Below are 26,557 nucleotides of genomic sequence, written 5' to 3'. Positions count from 1 at the left end.
GTGCTTGTTTTAAAACTTAACTTCTCAAATCATTAAAAAGCATAAATACTCTTAAGAAAAGAGACCTATGAGAGAGGTAATGTAGATACGAAGGATTTGGAATCTGATGAAATTTTAGTGGCAAAAACTGGTATTACAGAAGATCAGGTGTCTGCTTAACTGCACAGCAGCAGCAAACACATGAAGCAAAATGTTCCTGTGAGAAGAGATCAGAGCTGGACAGACTCTGTGTCTGCAGAAGCAGTCAGAGCAACTCAAGAGTGTAAGAACCATTGTAATCATTGTCTTACCTGGAAATCAGATTCATTAAAATCATACAGAACATTCCAGCCAACCTTCCCAAACTTCCTTCTCTCCTGAACCACAGCGTGGAAAAACGCCAAGACGTAGACCAAGGGTTTAAAGGCAGGATGTGGGCACTGCTCTAAGGCAGCCTCAGGGATTCTGAAGTAGGTGGCTCTCATATTCAGCTTCAGCCCATTCGGCGGTTCTGTCACAACCTAGCAGAAGGATTCGGGAAGCTGTCAATCCCTGGAGAGCCTCAGGAAAATGAGCTGTAAATGCACCGCACTCCCCAGGCTCTGCAGTGCAAGCCTGGAAATCTTGAGCAGCTTCCCAAAGTATTATCAATATGGGTATTTTTTAAGTACAGAAATGAAACAGAACCTTTTATAATCACAGAATCTGCTCACAGAATTTACCAAGGAAAACACACATCTGTAAACATAAACTCACTATTGTTTTAGAAACAGTCATGCTATTGGAAAGATGTTATTATTTGTTGCATTTGAGGATCTAATTTACTGTCATGTCAGTACTTTACACATTCTGGTGTCTCCTACCTGCCACTAACAGTCTGTAACAGGGCTTTACTGATGAGCAAACTGAGGCAGACCCAGCTTCCTGGCAGCTTTTTTCTAAGTGCCATGAAACCTTTGTTCTCACTGCTCACAGTGTGCATATGCACTCTTGAAAGAGAGGTTCATGCCCACTCCTCCCCACTGCAGCACTAAGCACTGCTGGAGGTGAACGCTCCAGTACGCTCTGCTGACACACAGAGCACATACTGGCTGGATCTCTCATGCCACTGCTTTCAAATCTGTGAAATAAAGTAATGATGTTTCCAAGACTGGTTCAGCACAACAGAGTTGAAGCAGCCACAGAACTGAGCGTTAGGACAGCATCATGGCTTGGGCCTTCAAAGTAATCAGCTCAGCTGCTTGTGATGAATGCTGCAGCCTGGAGGAGCAGCTGGAAACCATTATCCTATTAGAACGTCTGCTCCACTGGCACTATTGCCAGGCGAGACAGAGCTCAGCTGCACTTCAGCATCAGGGCTGACGGGGCTCTTTCTGTCTCTCCAGATACTCCTCACTTGTGGCAGCAGTTGACTCTATGAAGAGCATTTGTCACATTTCCAGGTTTACTCACAAACCTCTACTCTGAAACAACTGCTTCAGAATAAACCTGCTGAACAGCCTTCACCCAAAGGAAAGATCACCATAAGATAAAGAGGATGGTGAAAAAGGATTTGGCTTATAAAGACAAACAGCCAGTGTAATACAGCCCAAGACAACACGCTGCGTTCAAGTCATATGCCTCCCAAAACCACTCTGTTTTGCTAAGAGCAGCAGACGCGTCCTCCTGCCCATGGTTTCCCCACTGCACTGTACCTTCAAGGACTTCTGCAGTATTCCAATCGGGAAGCCCTCGGTCGGGTCAGTAGTCAGCCAGAGGCGAAAGTCACTGTGAGGCTTTGTAATGTTTTCCAGGGCCTTTTCCAGATTGACGAGCCACTTCACCAAGAGGTGACAGTTCTGCAACATCAGCCACTCTCCACTGACCACTGCATCCTCCAGCATCTGCAGAGCGATCTGAAGAGGGGGAAAGAATCACCTGTGAGTAACTCTCCCTTTATCCTGTGAGCAAACTGACTCTGATGGGTGAGTGCAGTGGGTTTCTTCCAGCTAGCAAGCACTCAGCCTTTCAGTTAGCTTTAGCAGGTGTACCAGAATGCTCCTTGCTGAGAACAGGCCTTTTACAACACCACAAGAAGTTGCTCTGAGATGCTTTCTTTATTTCATTAAGTTTGAAATTAAAAGTCATGCAGAGCACTGAAGCATTTCACAATAGTGCAGGAGGGTGCATGGCCCAGAAGAGGGTGAACATCAGAGCCCAGGAAGCAAGGATTTAAATGACTCTAACAGAGTTCTCCCACTGATGAAATCACAGCAAATTCAGTCAGCTGCTATGCTAAGGACATCCCTGCTGTAGTGCCTATGGCAAAAAGGAAAGCTACAGGAAAGACAGAAAAGCAGCAGGATATCTTTCTGATACCAAACACTGACTTCCAGTCAGCTAACTCATATCCATACACAGAGACACAGGGTCACTGAGTAACCTCTGAAAGGCTGCACAGTAATATCTCCTCAGCAAAACTGTTTTCTAACAAACAATATCATCTGGAATCTATCCTTACCCAAACCATAAAATCAACCAATAGCCCCCTTTCACATTGCAGGGAAGCATTATTCCCAGGCTGGCAAATCATACTGTGTCTGAACCACAGAGTAATTCCTTTTAAAATGGAGCAGACCCCTTTGGAAAGGAAATGCGAACAGGCCCACAACTTTAAGAGCAGGATTTGCAACTCACAGACCAGGCCCTACCCTCTCGCTGAGGTTACCTTTTCTTGGCCTTGTCCCATGGCCAGGAATTTGAGTCTATCCCCTCCAAATCCTGTCCTCTCGGCCAGTTTCATGAGGTCACTGATAGGATCAGAACCAGGACTTAAGATAAAAACAACTGGTGAGGAAGGACTGCTCTGCTGAAAGATAGCTTCAAAGCTGATCACTGGGGGCTGCACGTACCTGGTAGGAAAAGAAGCTCAATAAATTGCTGATTTGGATGAGAGCAGCAGTGACTTTAACACAAACATCAAGGCTCACTGCAAACTGTGCATGGAAATGATACAGAGATTGCTCATGCTCTGTTGCTTAGGTAGATTACAAAATCATTTACAGTTTCTGTGTGAAGTATCTGACCAGTGTGGTCTGGATGTGGACGAAGAGAGTGACTTACTTCTCACCCATTGTCAGAGTAACATAGTCCGTGACTGCCCGATAGAGCCGGTCCACCCGGAAACATCGTAGAAGTAGGAGCTTCTGGAAGTCTGAGAGCTTATCCTGGTACTGCATGGGGAATGGGATCTGCTCCACAGCATCTGTGTCATACCACTGGCAAGAAAAGATGGGAGACAACGCAAATGAATCCAGTGAATCAATGGAAGCACCAGGGAAGTGGAGAAAAGCAGCTTGATGAATGAGGAACAAGAGACATGAGGAGATCAAAGAAGAAAGTCAGTCAGCTGCAAAGAAATATTAACAGATGGAGTGAATATAGAAAGCATTAAGTGAATATAACGTTAAACATTTTCAGTACAAAGTATTCAAGTCCAGAAACACACCTGTCCTTCCCCTTTATGTGAAGTAATTCTCTTAAGATACAAAAAAGAGTATCGAAAGCAAAAACCATTACCAGGTTGCTCACAGAAAGACTTCTTGTAAGACAAGAAGACATGGAATGAAACTAAAGGTAGAACAAAGGCAAGTCTGTGTTTGTAACCAGCCTATAGAACTCACTGCCATGAGATCAAAGTCCACATTTGCAGCACAAAAATGAGTGAAATGTTGACTGTTGAAATCAACAGCAAAAATTCCACTGACTTCAACAGGACAAACAACTAAGGCATTTGACTGGGAAATAAAACATCTCCAGTGTACCAGGGAAGATTTTCTGGGGTTGTTTTTTAAATAATAAGGGCCTCAATTCTTCTGGAAATAAAGCAATCACTAACTGAGGTCAAGAAGAAAAGCAAGGCCTTAACAGCAAAAGCCAGTGGTGACATGCCTCCTGCCGAGTGCAGTGGCACTTTGCATCATACTTGCACATTTAATACCAGAAGAAAAACAAGGAAAGAGAAGAGGGTTGCAAAAAAAGCACGTACATTTTTCCATACATCTGCATTGCCTTCCACATCATCTGGAAGAGATTCAAATTTCTCAGGAAACAGTTCAGACAAGCACATGAGGTCCTCCCAGCCTTGATCTGGAAGCCAAGCATACGGCTTCTTCCGTTCATTCTTCTCCAGGGAAACACTGCCTGGTCACATGCAGAAACCAGAGTGAGTGCCCACGTCATAAATTCTCCACTGCATGACCACACACACAGTCCCACTGCACAGAGGAGCCAACTGGGAATTTGTTTCTGGAAGCACTGTAAGGTGAAACTGATCTGCTGAAGAAAAGATGGCATCGTACAAGTGCTGGCAAAAGCCAGAGTTTTAGCTCTGCGGATGTTTCTAAAATGATTTATACACAGAAAACAACTAAAGATTATATTCTCAGGTAACATCCTCATAATTAACTAATGTGAGATCTGTCAACATCTGCAGAGGGAGATGAGCCTCTCTGCTGGTTAACAAAGCAAACAAAATGTAAGTAGTAGAATGTAGAGTTTGTGTAAACAAGCACAGTTCTCAGTAGTTTCTCTAGGTGCTATAGCTCTTAAATCGTATCTACTCAAACCCCATCATCTTTAAAAGATCTTTTAGCTGTTGCTCCACATAGCTCTAGATTTATATACAAATATTGACTTTACCTTTCAAAAAGAACTCAAATTCTTCTTGTGGAACTCTGCCATCAGCTTGTTCTACCTTGACAGTCATATTAAAGGAGAACAGTAACTTGTGCCTCTCAAACAAGCCTAAGTTAAAAGGACAACATTTGCAAAAATCAGATGCTAAAACTTGTGGAATTGGAGCAATCTTTAAATGTGCATCAGGGTGATCAAACACGGGGCTTACAGGCTTAGAGAGTCAAAACAGCACCTGTGAGCTACATCCAGGGGTGTAAGATCCATAGCAGTGATTTACTATAACTGTATTAAGAAAAACACTTCTTTACAAGTTACATGGTAACATGTAGAGTCAAACAGTAAATAGCAGGGAGCAAAGTGCATAACTGAGAACTAAACATTTGTGAATTCACTGTTTGGTAACTTGCCTCTAACATAAATCATCTGAAGAGATGGCTTTTAAGAAGCATTTTCATAACACATTATCAGCCCATCACTAAATCATACTAACCTGTGCAGACATAGTTATAGGCGTTGAAAGTCAGTGTATCCATGATGTTTTTTAACCTCTCTGGGAGAACAGAGCTGGGCATGGATTTCCGAAGAGAGAATCCAAAAACCTCCAAGAAGGAGGCCAGTGAGTACTGATACATTGTGTTGACAAGTGCCATTTCAGACAAAACAGAGAATAAAACAGCCCCTCTCCTGGCAGCTGGTCTGTAGCCATCACGAAGACGATCAATATCCACTGCTGTTGTCTCAGCCAGACTCAGTTTTTCAATCACCTAGACATGCATTGATTTTATACACACAGAATTACTGCACTGATATACAGCATGTATATTACATCACAACAAGCAGAACTATTCAGTGCCTGCCTCTCTCTGTGGCCTATATAGGGAATCTGGGCAGGTAACCCAAAAGAAGCAGTATGAATTGTAAAAATAGAAAGTTGGATAAAATTAATCCCATGCTGCATATTTAAGGCAAAGATTTATACATAATCAAGGAAATAGTGTGGGAAGGGTCCTCTGGGGTTCTTTAGTTCGAACTTCCACCCAAAGCTGGACTATGACCACCACTAGATCAGGTCAGCTGCGGCTTTGCCCAGCTACAGCCTGAAAACCTCCAAGGATGGAGGTTCAACTTCCTCCAAGACACCTTAAATTAAACATCTTAATTTTTCATTTTGGATCTAATACAAGACAAAGATTCTTTCAAAGCTGAAAGAAATGTATCATATGCTCTTTGCTTTAGAACTGAAAACATCCATTACTTTGCTCCTGATCAGGACTTTCCTGCTTTGGTTTGGTTCTTTGGCCAGGACTGAAAGATGCAACATACTCATGAGAAAACTCTCAATTTCCTTTCAGATTAAGTCCTAGCTTCAAGGGTGAAAGATGGAGCACAATTTAAAAGGAAAGACAGGGCTCTATTAGTAGATATGCTTTCAAGAAGCCTAGAGCTGGTACCTCAGTAGCTTTGGTTTTCGTCTCTTCCAGGGTTTGCACTAAGTCAAAGTTGTCCAACATGTTTCCTGTGGAAGATGTCAGTTCCCGAAGGAGAGAGTCCTCGAGAACTTGTAGCAAGTTTTTGTTGTCACTTGTCTCCTGGATGAGCTGTTCTCTCTGTTCTTCCAGTTCCTTTCTTTCAAAACCCGTAATGACGCTGAGCAACTGATCCTCTAGACCCTTTAGTGTAACTGCAGACACAACACACACACACAAGAGCTTTCATCTTGATCACCCCATAAAACTACAGCAATGCAACAGAGTGACTTGGTTAACAACTCTGTATCTTAATTCTACCAAGGCATCCTAACCTGACTGGTGCAAGAAGAGATACTTGGCTCAGGTTCAGATTAGAAGAGAGGAGTGAGAAGGATTTTCTATTAAATCAGATGCTAAGTATAAAGGAGACTTATCAATTCTTTAGTTTTTGTTTCAGACAACCACCCAGGCCCTCAATTTGCACTACAGCATAATCACTACTTTGTTACTAAACGCACACTTTTGCTTACCTGTGTAATTGATAACCACAGCTTTGCCAAACACGGAGGGAGAGTATTTTGGGTTTGATAATTTGGTGTTCAGGTAGAATCTAAAATTACTGTCATAGTCAACCTCTTTGCCACCCAGGACAACGAATGTCCGTCCCTGTACAACTTTGATATTCTTCTCTAAGACATTGTCTATCACAGGATCAATGTATTCATCAACATCATGCAACAAGAAAGGGTGCCCATACTTTATGGCCAGTTCTAGTTGTTTAAGGAAATCTGGGTCATTAAAGGAAGCCATCTGCAAGAGAATAATAGGAAGATATGAAAAGAGAACTGATATTCAATTTGATGAACATTATCATTTTAAACGAGAGTTGCCAGCACTAATCAAGTTTGCTCTTTGTTGCTTTTAGTCTTTCCTTTTATAGATGATACAAACTGCACTGGTACCAAAGAGTAGAGGTGTTTTTTATCCTGATATCATTTTATCAAGAATCATAGAATAGTTAGGGTTGGAAAAGACCTTAAGATCATCTAATTCCAACCCCCCTGCCATGGACAGGAAAATAATTTCCAGCTGGAGAACTATTCTTCAGAGTTCCAACTGTGCCTCTGCCTGTGTTAATTGTCCTACACAAAAACTCCATCCTGCAGCTGAGATAAAACAAAATTTGCACCAGGCTTTTGGTTATACTAATGTATAGTATATGTAATGTAGAGTAATGTATAGCATGTAGTAAGGCTAATCAAGATCCAAAAAAAACCATCCATCCCACAGAACTGAATGTCATGAACAGTGATGTTCACTATCTATTTTAGAGACACAACAGTCAGTACATCTGTCAGTACATCATCAGTTCCCCATTCAAGGTGACAGTTATTTATGCAGCTTTTAGAACAACCAGTAGAGGCAAAATGATCATTTATCTTTACCCTCAGGTTATTTTTTTCTTCTTTCTTCTTAATCCAATGCAATGCCTGTTGTTGTGGGTCAATACAGAGTGGGAAGCGGCTTGCATATGTAGTCAGGATGCCATTCTGGACAGAGAGCTCATCTGGAGGCAACCCTTGGGAAACCCATCTGGGAACAGAATGGGTCAAAGATTGGGCTGGGGTGAATGGATGAATTTGATGGCAGAGCAGCACATTTCATTTGTGAGTAAAATTATGCTATTAATTGAGCACACTATTAGACACACAAGGAAACATAGTGTCTGTGATTGTGAGAACAGTGTCAAAGCTCAGACTGACTCATTGTCTTAAGTCATTTGTAACGACACTACTCAATACACCTGCGTTTGGTGAGTAACCCTCAAGTAGTTGAAATCTGGGCTATTTGGGCATGGGTTTAATTCCAAATTCACTGAAGTCTATCAAAAGACTCCTGCTGGGCTGTAGGAACACATATTTTAGATAACCCCTTAAAAGTTTCCTAAAAAGGGATTATATGTGTCTAAGTTCAGTCCATGTCCTTGGAGTGCAAAGTACAAGTTTGTTACAACAAATACCTCTGTTAACCAGAAGAAGAATCATTTGTCTCCTTGCCATCTTTGAGACACGAACACAAAAGGGGTTCTCTCTGTGCACCTCCACCCACAATGCCAAGTCTATGCTACAGATTCAGAGCCAGACTCCCACTTTACAATGTCACATGCAGTGGTCAGTGGCTTTCTTGTCAGGACATACCTGCTAACCTCCACCTCATTAGTCAGGAGGCTTTCTAACTTAAATGGTTGACTGAGAGGAATCTCTCGTGAGCGAATATCTTCTTGCCACACTTGATACACCATTTCATTACGAAAATCCCAGCTAAATGCTCCTTCGTAGCTCAGAAAGGCAGCACAGAGTAGACAGTCTCCAAGCAACTTCACCTTACGTATTTCATAGTCCTCATATTCCTTTTTCCACCTGAATTATAAGGAATCCTGGGTCAGTTTGTACCTGGGAGATGGCGTTTATGTGCAGAACTTGCAGCTGCTGCCTCTTTAGATGTAGGTTGAGACAGACCCCCAGATTTAGTGTCAATTGTTCTCTCACTGTTATGATGGCCACAGACACTGAATTGATCTGCACCTTCTTCCTTTTAATCTGAATTCATCTTTTTTTTCCACACCACTGTTACTATTTTTCAAGAGCTAATTGAGTTTAGCTTAGAACAGATATTAGCTGTCCTTAGAAACAAACATCTCAGTCTGAGTCAGTTTTATCCCTGGCATATGACCCTCTGATGTCAAAATATTCCTCTCTGAATCCAGACTTACCTCTCGTTCTCAGATCCCAAGCCAGAGATGAGCTTGCCAGCAGCATATAATCTTCTCTGCATAATGTCTGCCTCTTCTTGTAACTGTTGCTTTTCAGTTATTGCCGCTTGGTATTTGTCCCCCAAAGCTTTAAGCTCCTCCTGAATTCTGGTCAACTCTGCCTTTATCCTTTCCAGTTCCCGCTTACTTACAAAATAGTTTCGTTCTAGCCTAGCCACCTGCATCACACGAGGAAGGAACATAAGAGTATCAGAGGAAAGAAGGGCTTTGGAGAGAAGTTTGAACTTCTCAGCTTTCTTTTGCCTATTTCATATATTTCAAAGTGTGCTGGTAGTAAACAGTGCAAACCCAAATAACTGGCACTGTCTCTCACTCACCTCTCCCTATCACAAACATATACATCAAGGTCTGATACTATAGTTCCAAAGCAGACAAATCAGAGTTTTGTACCCACAAGGTATATTAAAGCACGTGACAGTCCCGTTGACATTGGAGGTCAGTGGGACTGTCATCCTGTGACAAAAGGGGAGGTTTGTCTGCTTAATAATGACAGTATTAAGGCCTCACAAAATAGTCAGGCTCATCATCTAGTGAATACACTTTCTCAGTAGTCAGTTGTATGCAACAACCTTTTCTTGAAGAAAGTTTCCCAGCATCATCCGTTGGACATTAGATTTCCTTTGACAATACAGCTGACTTCCCCGTCAGTCTAAAAAATCAGTCTGCTTAAGGGACATGGATACTGTGTACTACTGAGCTCTGCTCTGTTCAAATGCCATGTGTTTTGAAGTCTATTTTCAGTAGGCAGCTCTAAACTGTGTTTTTATGAACATGTTAAATTATGAAATTCCAAATAAACATGGTTTTTCCTCCTCCTTCACGCAGTGGCATGGATGGGAAACCACGTCCCAGCATTGTGACACAACACACACAGCAATTTATAACTGAGGACCTGCCTCACTCCTACTGCAATAGCTCTCCTAAACACCTCTTTTTAAGCACTTCAAAGAAAAGGCAGGCTGAGAAATGGTGTTATTTTTCTCATGAGCATCATGCTTCATTCTCCTCTGAGTTTCACTCCACACACTTTACCTTTTCTCTCTTTGGCTTGACTTCTTTAACTACATCACAGTAGCTCATCACAGCATCAACAAACTTTAACATCCCCAGTCCTGCTCTGCTAACTTGTTCCATGTCATTGAAGGTAGTATTAAGACTCTTTAACACACCTAAAACCACAAAAATACTGCAAATGAGTTGAATTATAGCGTAGAAATCCTCAGAGAATCCGTTTTCCCTATGAGTGATATCAAGCAATGCTGTAACAGACAATAAGAAATATTTGTTAGAATATTAAAGAGACTCTGACCTTAAGATGAAGCTACAGGGCTGTGGCAATACAAGCACAAAATTGCTAGTGATTGCTCAAGTTCTTTCTCCATGAAGGGAGTGCATCCAGGAGCTGTTCAGCAAGTCTGAGGATCGTGGGGTTTTTAATCTGCATCAGTCAGATGCAGTATTTTTCAAAGAGCAAAATGCCCCTCTTTGTAGAACTACTCTGGATTACACCCTTGTGAGCATGTGCAAAGTCTGGCCCATAAGCTTTAGATGGAGCTGATCTTCTTTCCACTCTGTATTTACCACATTTTAACTGCCACCATGTAGACGAAGTCGTAATTCTACTAAGTCCACTAAGTCAGACAGCTGGCCTGCTCAGCTACCCATCCTGTTTGTTTCTTGCCTGCTGTAAACCAGAGTGTGTAAGACCCTAGCTAAGGTACAAACTGGATGTAACCGTAACAGAAGGCCTTTGAACTCTGAGAACTGCAGTCATCCCAACAGTGCAACACCTGCAGCATTGCAGACAGTGCTGTCCTTTTGCACAAAGTGAATCCCACCCTCCCAAACAACACTGGAAGGATTGCCACCGACATGGCTGATCATATGAACAAGATCCAAAGTTCATTCCAAGTCCACAGATCAGTAATTTACCTCGGACAGCTTTCACTTGGCTCTGTGTAATTCCATCAAAATCTATCTCCATCAGGGATCGCAGGAAATTTGCCTCAGACATCATTCCTTTGGCTGTTTTCCAGTTTAATTCTTTGTAACCTCTTATTATAAGAACACATTCCAAAACAGCCTGCACCTGGGCAGGGGGTTTTGCGAAGGATCTAGAAAACAGGTGAAAGAGACAGTGGAAGAGAAAAAGGAGACAAAGCATGCCAGACGTGGGTACTTCCAGTTAACAGAGTCATTGCAATACAAGAGCTATATGTAAGACAACTTATACAAAGTGAAAAAGGTAACTCAGGCCACACAGGAAATCATTAACTAGTCAAAAGCTCAGAACAGATTCCTGCATTCAGACAATTTGATCAATGAAATTCTAAAGGATTTCAACAGTGGAAGACCTAAAATCCTGAGCCATTATATTCTTCCCTAGGGTGGTGAAGCAGCTGTCCACCAGGAGAAGCAGTACAGGAAGAATCCAGAGCTCTAAGAGAGAAATAAAGCTAAACAAATGTGACAGGGAAGGAAGAGTTGTTGCTATTTCAGGGAGAGCCAGGTACTGGAGGTGCTTTTACATCTATGCCCAAATACCAGCTGTATTATAAACACACAGGGAGAAGTTAATTCAGCACAGAAATACATTTTCATGCTATCAAGGCATCCTTGAAAAGTAACTGGTATGTGTTCCTATTCACACAGAATAAACACAGAGGATAAATGAAGGGGATTGGCAACCACTGCTCAGGCAAAAGACATAGCAGTTTCTAGTTCCTCAGACACTGGGCAGAGAAATACAGGAAAGACACCAAAGAACTGGAAGAACAGGCTTGAGGGGAAGTCCTGGGCTAGGAATCAGAGGATTAGGTTGTGACCTCAGCACCTGGACAACTGATGTCCCAACCTTCACATGCAGGTGACAAACATGAGGCCAAGGCTCAGACCCTGCAAAGAAGGGTCTCTCAGTGAATTTCCAGGAACTTATGCTACTGTACATCCAAATGAGTCACCTGATCTCAGTAACATCAGACTTGTCAAGCTTCTGAAGCTCCAGTTTGGCAGCATCTAAAATAGGTATGACTTCAGCCAAAGCTGACTCAGCAGCTGCCTTCTCCAAAGCAATAATCTTATTCTGTTCCTCCATCTCCACAGCTTTCTCTTCAGCCTGTTTTTTCTTCTCCTCAGCTAGGAATTGTAAAGGCAGGACCGTAAATGGATTATTCATATATACATATATATATACAGAACATATACTAATATACCTATATAGATTCACTTTGGGCTAAAAATCAGGAATCGCCATCAACGCAGTGCCTCTTTGTGCTAGCTTGCCAATATCTACAGTTCCATTATGGGGTCAGGAACACAGCATACACGACTCTTTTTCTCCCATTTTCCTCTCTGTTTTTCCTTTAATAGTAATTTTATGAATCAGAAGGTCCCTTTTTTGCTAATGCCTCTTTCCCATGTTATACCCTACACCTTGGAAAGGGAAGGGAAGGCAAACATAGTACTGAGTTGTGTAAAGTCCTGTAGAGCAAATACACAGCAAAGATGGCAACCTGAGCAAGACAGGGGACCTACTCTTCTAGCGTGACATGCGATCAGCACAGATAGAACAAAAGTGCTACCTCTAAAGCAGCTGGAGCTCACAGAGGGTTTTCCAACCCAACCAAACCCAAATTAGGTGAGTCTTGCTTAGCCTGTGAAACACTGCAGTAGTTGTAAACCACCCACCTACTTCTGTGTTTTCTGATATCTCTCGTAACAAAGCCTCACAAGCAGCTGATTTTTCTGCTAGCACAATCTCTTGCTCAGCAAGTTTCTTGTTCAGCTCAACCAGCTGTACACCAGCTTCCCTCAGCTTGATTAAGCCCCCATCCAGCCGTTTACAATGTGCTAGGTAAGAAAAAAGGAAAAAATGATAGTGATTCGTTGATTATGTACTAGCACACAGCAATAGACACAGAAAACATCCTTAAAGTTGCACTCTGCAGCAAGGCAAACCCTGGTTATTAAAGGAAAATGACTCCTAGAGATTTTTCCTTTCCTAAGCCTCCCACACAAGATGCTGTTAATGTCTCTTAAGCTGCCACAGTGGCCCTGTGCCACAGGTCGCTTTCCATATTACACTGTTCATGTTTTATCCTCTTCACTTATTTCAGTGCCCATTGAAGTATGAATAAGAACTGCTGCTTGAGGAAGAATGTGAAGCTTTGAGCTGGGCTGAGCTGGTATTAGATTTAACCAGACTCCTCCCCAGGCAGAGGATTGTCTGGTTTGGAGATTCTGGCTCAGGTTCATGCACAAAAGAATTTGAGAAGAGCCCACCATTCAACAGAGTCTGAACACTCACATGCGGCCAGGATATTGGTCCAATGTCAAAGCCAGATGCCAGCACAGCATTTGAGATAGTACTGAGAAAACAATTTTTGTATAATGTGGGTCATATGTGGGGTTCTCACCACAATTTCTTTTCTTGCTAAAGTATTTCAATCACTTAATAAAGAGCAGAAAACATCTACATAACCTTACCCGAAATGAACTTGTTTTTCTCCTCCAGCAATTTTGCATAAGTATTGATAAAATCAAGGTAATTCTTTGGTGTAACATGGTTCGTACGTCTCAGTTTCTGCAGAAACCTCTTGCTGAAATCTCCTACAGATTCATGCACCAGGACCATGTGCTCAATCACTGCCTTGGAGCAACCTGATGGTATGTGTGAGCTATTTCCTACAATTGGGCAGAATCAATAACAAATTTCAAAGGTTTGTTTGGGTTTTGGTTTGGTTTTTTTTTATGAGTATGCCAATTATCATCTTTCTTATCTACATCTAAGCTAAGCGCAAAAAAAGCCGGCTTTTAGGGTCAAAAACCATGATCACAGCAGAGTCAGAAGTGAACCTGGGCCTCCTGGTAGATCACACTGTCTGCAGTGCTGGGAACTTGAAGGTTTAGCAAGTGAGAAACTTCAACCCAGAAGCATTTTTTGCCTGGGATTTTGCATGTAGCCAATTAGACTCAGGGTAACAGGCACAATGGGAAATCAAATCATGAAATCTACAATAACTGCAAAGTAAAGAATCTCTTTCTTAGGCTATCCAAAGGGTTAGTGGCTTAAAATACTGACATTTTACATACCAACAAAGGATTCTGCAACTGCATGCAAGGCCTGCGGGGGCCAGGGCAAGAACCAGTCAATACCAGTGTTGTTGACAAGGCCTTAAAATAAAGGATAGTGTTATGTCAAAAACCCCTTTGTAAAACTGGGCTCTAATAGGCAGTCCTGTTCTTTATTTGCTTCAAGAATCTACAGAATCTATCTTATTTGATTCCTGCTTAGCTAGAAAATTTACCACAAAGTCAATACTTTGATAGTAAACAACTGACTTTTCACCTGTGTCCTGCCAATCCCATTGTACTATTCCTTAGGCTGTACCATCCTACAGGATGCAGTCAAGAGCTGCAACAAGGTATTTTAATGGCTTCCCACCCATACCCATCTTTCATGTATCTTCAGTTTCCCAGGCCTCCTTTCAGCCACCTGCTGAAGTTCACCTCGGGTCGCTCAGGTGGTTTTGCTCTCAGTGGGTGTCCCTCTCACCATTCTCTTTTCTTGGCTTTGGATAATGGTTCTCTTACCACCATCCTCTCTTCACAAGGATTTAATGCCACACATTCTTCTGTAAACTGCAGAAGAAAGGCTGCAGACTTGGGCTGTGTATTTCCAGTTCAGAGGATGACCAATTGATTTCTAGCTGTTCAGCTGGAAAATGAACCGATCTGGTAAATGCTAATCAATAATGCTTACTGATATGTGGTAATTAACTGGAAAAAAACCCAAGCACTGCTAATCCTTATTCATGGAACATGGTCTGCTTAGCTTTAGCTGCCAGGCATCTCCCAGTGTCCACTGAAGATTTGCTCTTGCCTGCAAACCTGAATTTCACAGGGAAGGCACTAAGAGTGTGTACAGTTCATACCTGGGAAATTCCTGCACCATGTTCTCAGACTTTCCCCAACTGGGGACATTCCCAGGACAATGTGAAGGTTGTTTGCACATTTGTTTAGGAAATATTGCCAGACACTCTCTTTAGCTGGGCTCACGCCAGCTTTAGCAGCTTCATCTCCGATCTGTTTTAGTATGCTGTCTTTTTCATCATCTGGAAAAAGGGCTGGAACCATTCCTGCAACATAAGGACAAGAGAATGCTTGTGAGAACAACCAGTAAGAGAAAACCATATGGCTGGGGATAGGGCAGATGAGAAACCAGAGTCACAAATTATAAACCTAGCTCTGCAAAAATGATTCTGGGAGTTTGAATGAACCTATTAATTGCTCTGTGATTCTCCCCCTCCCTTAAACTCCCATGGAAAATAGTGAGATAGCATTTAGGACTATGCAAGGCAATTTAGAGGAATAATTCATTCATTTATGTTTGGGCTTCAGCAACATACATCAAGTGTCACAAGAAAGTAGAATGCTTTTAACTCCCCAAACCATCAGTTCACATTTTCTTTCTCTCAATCATGTGGCAAATACTGTGTAAGTTACTTTATGATAGACATAAGCAAACCAGGAACAGGAAAAACTAGCCCAAGGAAGGGGATGAGATTTAACACAGCTGTTTTCAAATCAGACTGTGTAGGAACTTCTGGAGAGAGGGTGGTCACACACTGCCAGCTGCTGTTCATTTCAGCTGCTGCGTACAGTAAACGCTACCAAACGATGTTTTAGGACATATATATAGGCACTTGCTAGAGTTCAGGTGAAAGCTATTCAAAAGACAATAGGGCAAAAGGGTGCAGCTGAAGCTATACCTAAGCCTTAGAAGAAATTTGACTTCTGCAGCATCATGATCAGCATGAATTAACCCTACCGCCTTCGCAGACACATATTAATGACTGTAAGGAGATGCTCAAAAGCCATTATTAAGGCTAAGATCATTTCAGGTAGTACTGAAAAGTGAAACTTAAACAGCAGAGGACACAGGGTGAAACAGTAATAGCTGGATCAAGAGTACATTTGAGATTATGAGTCACAAGTAGATACTGATGGAGAGTAATTGAGGCTGCTTGAGTCACCTGAGGTTAACATGTTGTTGATGAGTTCCAGGAAGCTCTCTTCTGCTACATGACCATCTGTGAACAAGAAGACCATTGACTTGTTCTCAATACCCAGCTTCTGGTACAAACTCTTCAAATCTTCTCGGAAATTACTTTCTCTGTATCCTCGACTCAAGGTGATCTCAAATACCTACGAATGCAATATCTACTGAGAAGAATAGATGGACCCGACATGATGCTAACTGAATTTCAATTAGACTGGCTTAGGGGTTTGGGTTTTGCCCCTATCACCAGTAAATGTAAAAGTATCAGGAAAATTATGCAGTACATTAAATGATATTTGTACATCCCTGCAGGATTGCATTTTCAAAATTGCTTTGTGTTCAGCCTCCTTTTTTGTTCTTCCCTTCCAAGCCTCTGTATGATACTGAAAGTATCTCTGAGAGAGGAACATTTCCTAGCTAAAACATTACAGCATAAATCATGACCAGGTTCCTCAAGCAGCACTGGAATGCTGCTGTAATACAAGTAAGTAGCAAAAGCAGGAGTTTGGGACTATTAGTTATTCGGTGCCAAACCCATCCTTGTTTTCTGCCCCAGTGCCAATACCCATATTCAGCCACTGACAGCTTCCTGCCCAGATCACCCACACTCATCAGTTTATACCTCCTGGCAATCATCTCACCCTGTTTTTTTCTCCAAAGGGAAGAGATGCCAGCCTGGTCTTATCTTGATTGACTTCCCTCCTCCCAGGCAATTTAATCTTGATCACAGTATTGCTTTCCTTATTGTCTTTCACTGCAGAAATGCAGGGTCACTAACCTCACATCCAGCTGTATAGGCAGCCAGTCTCGTCAGAGACTGCTTTCCTGAGCCTCCCACTCCTATGAGCAGGGCATGCCCCTGATCCATCCGTATGATGCGATGTACATGGATTAAATGCTCCAGAGCATCATCAAAAAGAACCAGATTCATGTGAACATTAACTTCATTATATTCCTCCAAAATCTCCTGCAGAGAAAGGTGGACAGAATGTTACTAGGAGACCAATGAACCAGTAACATTAATAAAACAACAACCCATTTAGCAGAATTATTCCTTTCCCCTTCCTCAGGGAAAATAAACTATAGGAAAACACTGCTGACTCTGTAGCTGATTTTCAATTTTCATTACTGCAGACCCCTAATGGGTAACAGTGCACATAAAATACTATGTGCATACAGAAAGTGAACAGGTTTCCTACAGCTTAAGGCACGATCCTGTCCATTCCTCAGGCACAGAGACAGAATCAGGCACAGTTCCAAGCTGATGCACACTACCTGAAAGAGAGCTTTTGCTGCATCATAGTCTTGGATATCTTCATAAATACGAGGTTCTCCTTCATTCAAGGCCATTCTGAAATCTCCAAAAAGAATAGGATCCCTCATGGTCTGCTCCAAGGAATCTTTGAAATGCTCTTCAATCAGGTTTTTTATATGACCTTGTACCTTCAAGGATATGAAATGAGTCAGGCAACATGATAAAGCAGATGATTCTGAATCCAGTAACACTTGAAGGTGATAATGCAGATTCTTGCCCAAACACTGACTGATTTCAAGGGGATTCTTGTCACTAGAAGATCTAAAGACCACAACCTCCTATTGTGCTCTATGTATGATTTCTAAAATTATCTAATAGGCAGTTTAAGAGCCATTCAAGCCAATAGTCTGCACAAGTTTCAGACAGAAAAAGAGAAGCCTGTTAAAAAGAACCCCAACTTCTCATATATTGGTGTAAAAATTGTATTAATAAACCTCCTTTCTCAGCATTCACGGATGTCTCACCACCAAGATTTGTCACAAATCTTGTAAGATTGAATGAATGTACAAATACAGGAAAATTGCAATATATTCTGAGCTGTGAGGACTGAACTGGAAATGTATCTTTGTTTGTTAAAGAAGAAGGTATTAAGCAGAAAAACCTGCAGCCATCTTAATCTACCTCTTTTCATCTAAGCAACTTGTGAAGAAACTTGCTTCCATATAGGTAAACTTTACCTCAGTTCCTCCCCTAATTCTCAAGGTATAAACCTGGCATCATTTTCTCTTGTGTTTTAAGACACAATTCAGAGCATTTTCCAATTTGCCCAACAGCCAAAACTGAATCCACTGTTTAAGGACTCGGCTCTTCTCCTTCTTACTCCTATTTGATTGTATAGTCACATTCTGATATAACCTTCCTAAAGTAAAATACTGACTTGAAGTGATTTCCTGAGTTTTCCCCTGCACTGCTCTCTCTCACTTGTGCCACTGCTAACCACTTTACCTGGACAGGCAAACTGAGTGACATTTTCCATTCCTTCAGCAGATCTACTTGCTTAGTCTGCAATAGCCACTTTATTTTAGAAAAGAGAACTCCATGACCCATGTTTTAGATTAATGGAGCAACACAGTGGTTGGACTAGACAGTCTGACTGCAGACCCCAGTCCAACAGTTGGTAATGTTGCTGTTGCGAATCAGTTGCCATAGTAATAGCCAGTGACTACTAAAAACTAAATGAAATTACTCACCAATTCTTTGTCTGCTTCATTAATCAGCCTGTCATGGAAAACCCTGAGGCACTCATTTCTCCAGACTCTCACCATCTGGGTCACTGTTTGAAACCTGAATTAACATCGAAATATCAGACTGCACCAAATGAGCTGACATGATTCCTAAGGCCATATGGTTAATCATACTGACCAAACTCTGGATTGACTTTATTACTCTCTTCCTGGGGGTTGTCCTTTTCATAATAACTCATTTTCTTGCATTTTTACCTTTGAATATCTTATTTAAGAAAGTGTTTATCTAAAAGCAAGACCATGATTTAGGATGTTCCTGAACATTTTCTTATTGTGTCAAAGATATAACGAAAAGTGACTAAATGTGACTGATTTCATGTACCAAATTACCTCATCTTAGCTCTTAGTTACCCAATGTAAATAGGTTTAGGACCACTGAAGGCAATTTTTCTCTTCTTACCTCTCTGGAGTTGTAAGAACGAGTCCATTATAGACCCTGGAGAGATCCCGCAGGTTAAAAATGTAATGGAATTTGGAAGGAGTAGGGGGTAGGTCACAGATAATCATTTTGTAAAGCTCCAAAGTACATGCAGTAATCTTGTCAGAGATGCTTGATACAGACTCATTAAATACCTGCAAACATGAGAAAAAAAGAGGTGTTTTCATGAGACTGCCCAGAGAGAACTCAGTGCTATTAAACGTATTCTGCTTTCCAGCTTTTAAACCTGCTTGGTGTATTGCAAGTAACTGAGGGCAAACATATTCAGAGATTCATATTCCTATGTACTATGAACATTCTGCAGTTCAATGTTTTGGGCACCCTCCATCTTCATTCCCAAGCTTGCACAGTGCTGAAAAGAACATCAGTGACTGGAATTTCCACAGTACTTCTAGAGCAAAAGATAAACTGCTCTTTTCTAACTGTTGCAAATTACTTGCTAGTAATGCACTGTGCTGCATTACACTACATTTTTCCCTGTCATTCAGGGTAGAGTTTGCTGACCTTTGTATATTTGGTTACAAGAGCCATAGCCAAATCATTCACAGGTTTCAACCTATGAAAATCACCAGGTTTATAAATTATCTACTGACTTAAATGTTTAGATATTACTCAATAATTCATCAAAAGTGTTAACCCACTGAGCAAGAGAAGAGGAAGGGGAAAGTTTGCATGAAGTTCTAAATATAAGAAAGTCTGATAACGAAGGATTTCAGGTCTTGTGATACCACAGAAATACCTATTTAAAACCAGAAACCTGTTGAGCAGTCCTTTACAAATAGTGAAATTACCGCAGTGTGGCCTTTGAGGATGGAGGCATAGATCAGATTCAGTGATTGCTCAGAAGGAAAAGTTATGTTAAAAACACTGAAGAGTGAGATGAATCGAGGGTCAACTTCATTCCGACCTCCTCCAGCTTTCCCCATGGCAGCAATAAAACCCAGGTCTCGAAGGAATTTACAGTTCATCTCCTTACCACGGTCATACATGTAACCTTTTTCTAGCAGCAGCTTCAACAGGGCAATGGGTTGCTGTGTGCCATACTCATCAACCTTTGTGATAAAAAAGAGTCAAGATATTTAGAGCACAGTGCATCAGCATGCCAATTACTGCTATAAATGTAGAAATATTGTGCTCCATACTCAGGAGAACATTTTGAAAAGCTCTAGCACTGATTTGTGAACATTCATCCCAATGTCTCCTAAAGGCAAAGCACCTCTTCTCCAAGGTAAATGTGCATCTACTCTTTCATTTGTAAAGAGAAAAGCATAGTTTCTACAATACATAACTTGCAGCCAGTATCAGGCCACAGAAACACTATTTTAATGGCATAAACAAATGACCCAACAGCATCTCTCTTTCATATGGGACAAATATTGTTACAGACAGAAACACCCCCTACTGCACACAAATCCAACTGTTCTGAAGGTCCTAAGCTGAAATCCAGGTACGCACATACCATGAATCTCATCTGATCTGAGTATGAAGGGACCACGTCAATGCCACCCCAAGTGTCTCTACACTTCCTTGCAAACTACTGGCAGCTTACCCGTGGCATATTCATATCATCCATAAAAATAATGAGATGTTTTCCCATTGGAGGGCCATAAGTGTCTTTAGTTCGTTTCTCTACATTTGTCTCCAGGTTTCTCTGAATGTCCAATGATGATGTACGAGAAGAGAAGTTAATTGTTAGCAGTAGCTGCAAAGGGGGGGAAAATGGATAAGAATGGATTTTTACCTGTTTCGTTTTTTTTTTTTAGCTAGAGCATTCAAAAATATTCTTTATATTACATATACAAGAAACACTTCTCCATTTGTTCACTTGAATTATGGATGACAAGGAAAAGTCATTACAATCTTAGCACTTCAGTAATATACATTTCCTTTCTAAAACTGAATCTGTACATGTTAGAAGAGAATAAAATATCTTTATTCCTGAAGAATTCTCAAATGAATCATGCGCTTTGGGTCCGGAGCTTGCAGTCATGTTACCCAAGTCAATATTGCTACGCGCAGATTCAGGCCTTCCAATGGAAATGTAACACACAAAGAATGAAAAGGAAGCTTTACAAACAAGGCAAGCTGCCTCATACGTACATAGAGGTCTTTGTCCAGATTGTTTAGGAAGTTTTGTGTAGTTGCTGTTTTAGATGTACCCGATTCACCTACAAGAACAACTGGGCATTTTATTTTTAGCATCTGTTCTAGTAACCAAGTAGTGCGTGTTGTATCCACTGTAGGCACTGAAAAAGATGAATAGGGCAGCAGGTTAAATCAAAATGCAGTACAGCTGGGGATTTATATTTATAGAATAGTGCTGGATTAGACTCTCAAGTTATTAACATGCAGTTGCACAGAGACATGATCTGAAATATCAACTCACTAACAATGTGGAAAGAAATTTTAAATTGCTCATCCATCTTTTCATCTTTTATCATTGGGATCTTTTCTACTATAGATATATTAAAAAAGAAGTTACCTTCCATAAAGGAGGGTTATGGACTGGTTAAGCTCCATTTAATCCCTATTTCAAGTATATAATCAGGATTTATTTGGATCATAAGCATGCTCCCAGCACTCTACCGAGATTAATTTCTTTCTATGTGAGTAGCCTGCCATTTGGAGCAACTTCAGAGATCACGTAATTATTTGTGTCAGTGAAGTTAACCTGATCTTACTGAAGCATTACTATAAAGTAACATGCCTCAATTTGTCTTTAACCGTGAAAAGCAACTGTCACCATTATCCAGTGCTTGAAGAAACAACCAATAATAGCCTTATGAGTGTAATTTTTATCTACTTGAACCATGGAGCTGACATTTTTCCAAGAGTTTCTGCTAGATCAGACTGTGAATCTGGTGCTATTCATGCTTGTAAAAGGCATTGATAGCTCCTAATAAGCCTTATTAACTGAAACAAGCTTTTTATTCTTTCCTCATTTCTTTATTACATAGTGCTGTAAATATCAACTCTATTCCTGCTGAACTACTACTGCAAGAACATTAAAGAAATTGATTTGTGCCATCACAAGAAACTGAACCTGAGCAGATGACCTTCACTACAGAAAGAGGGTGTCTCATGTTAAGTGCCACGCACTCAGTGGGAGCACATAATAAATTACAGGCATATCTTCACTGTATTTTATCTTACACTCACCTAGAATGTCACGAAATCTCACTTCAGGGTTATGAATATATTCAGGAACAAGATTCATCCATGGTACCCACTGCTTTTTAGATGCATCGAAATGAAAGTCATACAAAGTTGGCAGCTGACCTGCAAACCATTAAGCAACTGGAAGTTTTCTAGGACACTGAAATATTTCATAAGAAAATAATGTGATTGAGACAAACGTGCAAGGTAAGATTCTGGATGAAGATGGGTAACACTGTGTTCTGTTTACTTGTCATTTAACTCTGTAAAACATCAACCAAAATTCTCCTAGTCCAGCACTTGGATCATGCTACTGATTTTTAAGCACCTTCCACTGGCTTTCCTTTCACATTTTATTTTTCCCTTCAGTGTGTATCTTTTCAGCTTGGCATAGAAAATTACTGTTCTGTGAGGACAGATGAGTAGCTGAGATTCATCTAGTGTCAGTATCTCTATGTAGTTTTCACTGATAGTCCTTCAAAAAGTGTATTTTGTAGGCAGGATAACTTAGCTGGAAGGAAGAACGATGTTCCGCCTTCATGGAAACTAATACTTTTCTAATGTAAGCAATCACTGGGATTCAGAATAAATTATGACAAGATCCTACCTGGCAGCTCCCCTGGCTTAGCCAGGGTGTTGTCATCATTAACAGTAGACAAGCAGGAAAGACGTTTAACGTTTTCATCAAACTTAATTCTCCCAGCTTCAAGAAGAGAAGCACCTAAGGAGGAGTACAAGGCTTCCAAGAAAAAACATTCCAGAACATCAGGATCATCATGCTGTACCACAGTTAGAGCTTCCAGCATCATAGCCAGCTGCACCACCTGTCATAAAACAAGGCAAAACTCTAAACAGAATTGTCACTTAGATGCATGAAAACTCTTGATATGTTTTCAGCTGTTTGAGTGTTTGCTGATCATTTCTCCCTGCAGGTGGATCTATTGATATGCATCTACTGTTGTCAGCAGAAAAGCACTGGTAGGAACTGACTGCTTCTTTTGTCTCTTGGTTATTATTGCTTATCACTAGCAAATAACATTTCAGCAGAGACACTCTTGTACTTTCTTTGGGAGATTTTTACTCTCTCCATCTTTCCATTTCTCTTTTTAGATAAACTTTTTCAACCTTTATTCTCTCTTCCTTACCATATTTAAATCTGTTTGAGGAACAATGGTCTTCAGCTTTGCTCCCGGTCTGCCATCCACAATTCCCTCTATTATCAAATCAATAAGGCAGGGCACGTATTTTTCAAAGAGACAATTCAAACAATTTCTCTCTTGCTGAGGGAACAAAAAGGACAATAATTCAGCACACAGAAACCTCAAAAGCAGATTTTTGACAGAACAGCTTCCCATCAATACCTGACTGATCAAGTACGATTGTTCTTGAAGGGATCACTTCTACCAAAGACAGAGTATGGTCACATGAAGAAATATGACACTGTTGTATGGACTGGGTTTTCAGCAGGTGAGGATCTGCATTCATCAGGTGCTAGGCAACTAAGCTGTCTTCAATTCCCTTTGGACTTGAGTTTTCAAACCAAATATAAGAAACAGGGACCTAAGCAATCTCACTGTTAGCTCTTTGGCAATTAGGTAAACTGTTTTCTTGGTTCTCAGAAACAATCAGAAGTTAGAAAAGCTGGGAACCGTCTTCCGCCCTCTGCTGCATTCCTAGCGATGAGATTTGTTGTCAGAAAATCAGGCTGCCTTTACAAAGGTTTTCCTTTGCAGCTGTCTACAGTTCCGTATTTAATTCTTTCTGAACAAGTACACAGATTCCCACCTCATTTTCTTTTTTTTGGACCCACTTCTGCCAGTAGGGCATGTATCTTAGATTTTTCGGATCTACAAAGACCATTCCACAGCGGGATACCGTGGCAGGAGACGCATACTGCAAGTCACCAACCTAGAAAACAATCATACAAAACAATCATACACTTAAACAAAGAACAGCTACAGTACCAGCTTGTCAGGCTTTGTAGACCCATCTGTTTCTAACCCTTCCCACGTATTAAGCAGTACAGTCATTATTTACCTCAAACAACAAAGCACAGTGTGACTGAAGTCTAATCCGCTCCCCATTTGCCAGGGTCAATAACTTGTTGTCATCCATGACAGAATTCATGTTTTCAACCCAGAGAGCATCCACATCTCCATCAAACAGGATGTACCTGGGGATACAGGAGCCAAGAGGCACTGACTAATCTCTGATCTTACTAACATGTTTCCGAATTCAGATGTGCCATCAATGGTGACAATGACAGTCCAGCTGTTTTGAAGCCTCCCATTCATTTTTATAAGCCATCTTACTGAAGAAGGAACTCAGAGAGGGCAGAAAGACCCCTGGATACTTTCTATTTATTTAGCGTTTGTTTTTTAAATAGTGGTATCAAATATTTAAAAAAGAAAATAAAAGCTTTAAAATTCAGTATCTAAAAACCATCACGCTGGTATCTAGCTGCCCACCTCCGCTCTTTCTTGTCAGTAGGCCTGTTGATCTCCCGAAATATGTTTGACAGGACTCCATCTCTCCAGTCTCGGGTGGTAGGGTCAAGGATCCCATAAAGCTCAATCACACTCATAGCTTTAGGGTTCAGTGTGTAAAGCTTTGTCAATAATCCCAGCCTAAAGATACAGAAAGAAAAGCAATATTAAAATGACACAATACCACGTTGTATTCTTAACCCAAGTAAATATTATGGTCAGCTACTGATCCTGTCATGACTATACAGGGCTGAGTAATGCAGTCTATACCATCTTACAACCTGATTTCCATGCACCAAATTCTATACTCACTTGTTTTGGGCCTGGCACAAAGCATTAATGACAACTGACTTGCCACCTCCAGTAGGTCCAACTACCATTGTAGTGTGACGAGTTAACATTGTCTCATACATCTGAACTACTTTATCCACCTGAAAAATAAATATGGATTCAATAGATCCAATAATTCTTCTATGGACAAGATCAGAAGGTCTACACCAGACAAGCTTTCCTGGACCCATTCCAGCAGTGCATATGCAGCTTAATGCTTACAAGAAAAACTCAAGCAATTAATATTTCTTGTACCTGGACTGGTAAAACAATATAACCCCCTTCTTCTAGCACTTGTTCTACAGCAGCATTAAAGTGAGGGTAGCGGACTCGAGGGCAATCCAGGCCAGGAAACAGGTCAGAAATTAGGCCAAGGAAGAGAGGTACATCTTCAAACACAAATTTAGGAAGATTCGTATCTCGTAGAGCTCTCATCAGTACAACTTCCTAGACAAAACATAGCAAAATCAATCGTTACTAAATAGCTAACCAATTAGCTAATACGTAGTAACATCAAACGCCTCTTACAACTATTTCCTGATTACTTCAGTACAGCTTTGAGAATGTTTTCTTGGCATCAGTTACTAGTAGAAACACTGGTTATTTCATGATTAAGCAGACCAATAGCAAAGAGTAATACACTGCCTTTTTCTACCATATTAACTAAATGCCAAATGCCTGGAGTGACTCAGACCACAGCTTCCCTGATTTGATGTTTAAATAACATTAAATGTTATTGGGTGTGAACACACCCAAATTCTGTGGTCCTCTTGAGAGCATCATTTAGACCCCAATTTCCTGCCAACCTGCAATGTGCATCTGCACATAATTTTATAGAGGAGTTTCCCTCATCTGCCTCCAAGTTTTGAAGAGGAAATTTGAGTTAAAAATTTCCCTAGGCACCTGGATGTCACAACCATACATACACAAATAGCAAATAGGTGTACAGAAAGCCATAAAAAGCAATGAAGTAGTGAAAACCTTTCATTTATAAGTTTACTGTACTACTTGAGCTTCATAGTTAACAACTGGAGCACCCACTGTTCAAAAACCAGCTTTTGCTATTCATCCAGAAATACGCATCTGGCTATTTGCATCCCAGACTTAACAGGAAATAAGATACTTCTTTTTCTATAGATTTCCCTACTTTGAGTTCTGATGGTATCTTGCTGGCAGAGGGCATGATAAAACTCAGTAAGAACAGAGAAATAAGATGACACCACCAATATGCCTCTTTCCAATGCAAACAACCTGCAGCAGATGTGTAAACACATCCTCTTCCTAATGAAAAAGATGAACTGCCCAGGGTACCTAAAGCAGCAAATCTACCTCACTGAGGTCTCCGGATCCTCTTTTCAGTTCTCCAGCCATCACCAATACTGACTTAAGGGCCCGCAGTCCAAAATCATAATGATGTTGTTTAGAAAGCTGTTCCCTTGCTAGCTTGTACAGCACTGTCATCTTTTTGGCAAGGACCTGTTTGAGATTAATGTCAGATAATCACAAGTGTGTAACTGACATCCAAACAATGCATACATTGCTGTGTACATGGGTATGGGTAGCAATAAA

General features: G+C 40.9%; 1 protein-coding gene across 1 annotated transcript in view; it reads right to left on the bottom strand.

The window, feature by feature from the left end:
- Positions 1-26,557, bottom strand: part of DNAH10 (dynein axonemal heavy chain 10) — a 54,226-nt gene that overhangs the window by 4,217 nt on the left and 23,452 nt on the right. The window contains exons 35-70 of the mRNA XM_061344656.1: positions 26,318-26,464; positions 25,244-25,435; positions 24,971-25,089; positions 24,641-24,799; positions 24,210-24,345; positions 23,958-24,080; positions 23,318-23,452; positions 22,780-22,996; positions 22,176-22,295; positions 21,117-21,262; positions 20,566-20,718; positions 19,808-20,068; positions 18,978-19,150; positions 18,524-18,617; positions 17,294-17,461; positions 16,797-16,985; positions 15,993-16,164; positions 14,892-15,095; positions 14,050-14,130; positions 13,444-13,641; positions 12,646-12,807; positions 11,919-12,093; positions 10,891-11,072; positions 9,991-10,127; positions 8,899-9,116; positions 8,324-8,545; positions 7,571-7,718; positions 6,656-6,935; positions 6,108-6,337; positions 5,147-5,420; positions 4,660-4,764; positions 4,007-4,161; positions 3,082-3,236; positions 2,687-2,870; positions 1,674-1,874; positions 291-500 (exon numbers count right to left, since the gene is read on the bottom strand). Coding sequence (XP_061200640.1) covers positions 291-500; positions 1,674-1,874; positions 2,687-2,870; positions 3,082-3,236; positions 4,007-4,161; positions 4,660-4,764; positions 5,147-5,420; positions 6,108-6,337; positions 6,656-6,935; positions 7,571-7,718; positions 8,324-8,545; positions 8,899-9,116; positions 9,991-10,127; positions 10,891-11,072; positions 11,919-12,093; positions 12,646-12,807; positions 13,444-13,641; positions 14,050-14,130; positions 14,892-15,095; positions 15,993-16,164; positions 16,797-16,985; positions 17,294-17,461; positions 18,524-18,617; positions 18,978-19,150; positions 19,808-20,068; positions 20,566-20,718; positions 21,117-21,262; positions 22,176-22,295; positions 22,780-22,996; positions 23,318-23,452; positions 23,958-24,080; positions 24,210-24,345; positions 24,641-24,799; positions 24,971-25,089; positions 25,244-25,435; positions 26,318-26,464 — 6,225 coding nt within the window. The remainder of the gene's footprint in view (positions 1-290; positions 501-1,673; positions 1,875-2,686; positions 2,871-3,081; positions 3,237-4,006; positions 4,162-4,659; positions 4,765-5,146; positions 5,421-6,107; positions 6,338-6,655; positions 6,936-7,570; positions 7,719-8,323; positions 8,546-8,898; positions 9,117-9,990; positions 10,128-10,890; positions 11,073-11,918; positions 12,094-12,645; positions 12,808-13,443; positions 13,642-14,049; positions 14,131-14,891; positions 15,096-15,992; positions 16,165-16,796; positions 16,986-17,293; positions 17,462-18,523; positions 18,618-18,977; positions 19,151-19,807; positions 20,069-20,565; positions 20,719-21,116; positions 21,263-22,175; positions 22,296-22,779; positions 22,997-23,317; positions 23,453-23,957; positions 24,081-24,209; positions 24,346-24,640; positions 24,800-24,970; positions 25,090-25,243; positions 25,436-26,317; positions 26,465-26,557) is intronic.

This window comes from Neopsephotus bourkii, unplaced genomic scaffold (assembly GCF_033783945.1).
Source record: "Neopsephotus bourkii isolate Nb327-2 ecotype Australia unplaced genomic scaffold, CSIRO-AGI_Nbou_v1 NB_230, whole genome shotgun sequence".
In the NCBI taxonomy this organism is placed as follows: domain Eukaryota; kingdom Metazoa; phylum Chordata; class Aves; order Psittaciformes; family Psittacidae; genus Neopsephotus; species Neopsephotus bourkii.
The sequence above is the reverse complement of the archived record's forward strand: the minus strand, read 5'-3'. Positions and strand labels throughout refer to the sequence as shown.